General features: G+C 43.9%; 1 protein-coding gene across 1 annotated transcript; it reads right to left on the bottom strand.

The window, feature by feature from the left end:
• Positions 1–1,573: 1,573 nt before the first annotated feature.
• Positions 1,574–2,512, bottom strand: LOC146341535 (olfactory receptor 14A16-like). Its single transcript, XM_084807521.1, has one exon. The coding sequence runs from the start codon at positions 2,510–2,512 to the stop codon at positions 1,574–1,576; it is 939 nt and encodes a 312-aa protein (XP_084663647.1).
• Positions 2,513–3,700: the final 1,188 nt, after the last annotated feature.

The raw sequence follows: 3,700 nt of genomic DNA, 5'->3' as shown, positions 1-3,700 counted from the left end.
TTTACATTGGCTGTTATGGCAAAAGAGAGGGGTGCAAATGGTGTAGTGGCTGCCATTTGCATTCCCTTTTTTTTTTGGCCGTAGTAGGCTATGTAAATATTTATGTAACCTATCACGGCAAAAAAAAAAGGGAACACAAATGGCTGCCAACGTAGCCGCTGCCATTTGCGTTCGCTGTTTGTTTGTTTGCTTTGCCGTGATAGGCTACGTAAATATTTACATAGCCTATCACAGCAAAATACAGGGATGCAAATGGCGGCGGCTTTGGCCGCCGCCATTTGTGTCCCTCCGGGCTGCCCAGGGGCTGGATGTCCGGCTGCGGACAGCCCAGGCTGGTGGCTTCGCAGAGTCTCTGAGGAGTGGAGCTGGCCAGAGAGAATTTCGGGGGGAGGGACGGAGCGCCTCCTCCCCACCGTGAATGTCACCCTTCGAAAAGCTAAGTGACTTTCGGACATCCCTACCTGCTTAGTAGATTTTAGCCACTTTCTCTCCCTGGATACCATTTTTGGGCTCTGAGGATTATGACTCTCCTTTTGCGCTTCCAAGTTAGGGATGGGGGAGAATTTCTCCCCGAAACTTCGGGGGGCCGAGCGCCAACGCATTCGGTCCTCCGAAGGTTGTTCGGGGAGAAATTCTGCAATCCAATACACACTTATCTGGGAACAAGTCTCATTGAACTCAATGGAGCTAATGTCTGACAGTAGACATGCAAACCATTGCAATGACTTTTATATACTACATATACATTGCAGACGGAGGAGGAGAATTGGTTCTTCAAATGGACTTCAAAGGCTATGTTGTGTAGAAACTGTTTCAGACTGTTTTCTTCAATGGAAAAGCCAGTCAGCCCCTTTATTCTTAATATAGGCTAGACAAAAAATACGATGATGATGATGATAATGATGATGATAATTGAAATTTGGAACTAAGACCTTGTTTAGTGTAATTATTTCCCCACCATCCACTCCTACCTTATATGCAACAACTGGCATTCTAGGACAAATGTACAAGTGTAGCGCGCAAACACACACAGAGATCGATAGATCTATCTATCTACCTACCTACCTACCTACCTACCTATCATTATCATCATCATCATCTATCTACCAACTATCTGTCTCTCTGTATATCTATCTTCCCAGCAACTGTCTAGTAACAGTCTGCTCTTGGTCAAAAGTAAAGAGTGAACTTTCACATCAAACTCTAACAGAGAAAGCTGTATTTAAAAAAAAAAACATCTTTATTTTTATCTAATAAAAATCCATCAGCTATGACTACATACGTAACCCGTTAAAGATAAAAGTGAACTGGACAGAGACTTAACTTTCACGTGAGAATTGTGGGCAATTGGAGAGAGTGGCTTGGATCCGAGTGTTGTGCAAAGAGAAGGCCACTTTTGGAAAGAGCTTTCCTCCTGCAGCACCAACCTCCATCTCCTTGTAGCATGCAACACCCTCTCCTGATTGCCTGAGAGCCTCCTGGGCTCTGTGGGCTATAGTTGGGGCTTAAGCTGCAGGCAGAGGAGAGAAGGGTACAACAGAGTTCTGATATGTGTGACATGCAGCCTAAGCAATTATATTAGGATATTTTTTAGGTGTTTTGATATTTTCCGTAGACCCGCTTGAATGTCCTTGCTCCTGAAGCTGTAAATGATGGGATTCAGTAGTGGTGGCAAAACTGCATACAAAACAGCAGACAGCAAATCCATGGTTGTAGAGGAAAGTGCTTTCGGCCTCATGTATGCAAACACAGCTGTGGTGACGAATAAGGAGAAGACAGTCAAGTGGGGAGTGCAGGTAGAGAAAGCTTTATATCTGCCTTGAACTGATGGAATCCTCAGCACAGCAGAGAGGATAGAGCCATAAGAAACAAAGATGAACCCAGTACAAAATGAGTCTGCAGTGGCTGCAGTGAGAAAAACCAGAGCTTGGCTAACTTTTGTATCACTGCAAGAAATCTTTTGCAACTGAGGGATATCACAAAAATACTGTCCAATCATATTGGACCCACAGAAATGTAACTGGAAAGTGATACCAGTTTGTATTGATGCATGAATCAAGTTACTTAGCCAGGAAGCAGTTGCCATTTGGACACATGCATCTCTGTTCATGATTAGGACATATTGCAGAGGATGGCAGATTGCCACGTAACGGTCATAAGCCATGATGGTGAGCAAGGCAAGCTCAGAACCTGCAAAAGTTACAACTAAGAAAAGTTGGGCAACGCACGCATCAAAACTAATCCGTTTGTCATTTGTCAAGGAAGTGGCCATGGATTTTGGCATAGTCGTTGATATGTAGCAAATGTCTGACAGTGACAGGTTGACCAAAAAGAAATACATGGGGGTGTGAAGGTCATGGTTGACGGCCACAACAATGATTATGAGAAAATTCCCTACTAAGGCTATTAAGTAAATGACGAGGAATATCACAAAATGCAGCATTTGCCCATCATGGTCATCGGAAAATCCCATCAGAAGGAATTCTGTCACAGTGGATTGGTTGTTGGTCATTTCCCTTACTTGAATGATCCTGTAATGAAGAGTTGATGACAGGCAATTAGGAGAGCAAAATATACAGGGGAAATATTATAAATATCCACATACTGCCAAAGTACAAATAGACAGACTTTTGCAGCTGGTTTCAGTCAATGGTGTGTCTCTGGATTCTTCCCACACTTCCCCACTAACACGTCCAAGTCCACAAAATGCATAGCAGAGTAAATCATTTGAAAAATTCATAATTTGTGGATATAGTACTTATCCCTGGCTCATACAAGTACACAAAAAACACTGTTGCAGATACTCTGAGACTGATTTTTATTTAATGCCTCCTTGTTCAAATGTTACCGTAATTCTGGCTTTAATAGATATTGTCAGTTGCTGATGGTTCCTGTAGGCAGAAAGTTTGTTCATAGAATCATAGAATAGTAGGGTTGGAAGGGGCCTACAAGGCCATCGAGTCCAACCCCCTGCTCAATGCAGGAATCCAAGTCAGAGCATCCCTGACAAATGGCTGTCCAGCCTCGTCTTAAAGGCCTCCAGTGTGGGAGAGCCCACCACCTCCCCAGGTAATTGGTTCCATTGCCGTATTGCTCTGACACTCAGGAAGTTTTTCCTGATGTTCAGCCGGAATCTGGCTTCCTGTAACTTGAGCCCATTATTCCGTGTCCTGCACTCTGGGATGATCAAGAAGAGATCCTGGCCTTCTTCTCTGTGACAACCTTTCAAGTACTTGAAGAGTGCTATCATATCTCCCCTCAGTCTTCTCTTCTCAAGGCTAAACATGCCCAGTTCTTTCAGTCTCTCTTCATAGGGCTTTGTTTCCAGTCCCCTGATCATCTTTGTTGCCCTTCTCTGGACCCTCTCCAGTTTGTCTGCATCCTTCTGAAAGTGTGGTGCCCAGAACTGGACACAGTACTCCAGATGAGGCCTAACCAGTGCTGAGTAGAGGGGAACTAGTACTTCCCGGGATTTGGAAGCTATCCTTCTATTAATGCAGCCCAAAATAGCATTTGCCTGTTGATGAAGCTGCTTGATTAATTACCTCAACTTGTCTCATAGTAACCTTGCCTCTGGTCAACATGCTTTTACCAAGCACATCTCAATGTTTGGCCAATTCACACACTATAGGAATCAGGAATCCTGTAGGAAGATTAGAATACTTGCTGGATGGGAACACCTACTCGGCTATGATATAGT

This window comes from Heloderma suspectum, chromosome 6 (assembly GCF_057233095.1).
Source record: "Heloderma suspectum isolate Gila_16-S chromosome 6, 16-S_ref, whole genome shotgun sequence".
In the NCBI taxonomy this organism is placed as follows: Eukaryota; Metazoa; Chordata; class Lepidosauria; order Squamata; family Helodermatidae; genus Heloderma; species Heloderma suspectum.
Note: the sequence above shows the minus strand (reverse complement) of the source record. Positions and strands in the feature narration are given on the sequence as shown.

Excerpts from the sequence above, each read along its gene's own strand:
- LOC146341535 (XM_084807521.1), bottom strand. The coding sequence starts at position 2,512 with ATGACCAACAACCAATCCACTGTGACAGAATTCCTTCTGATGGGATTT.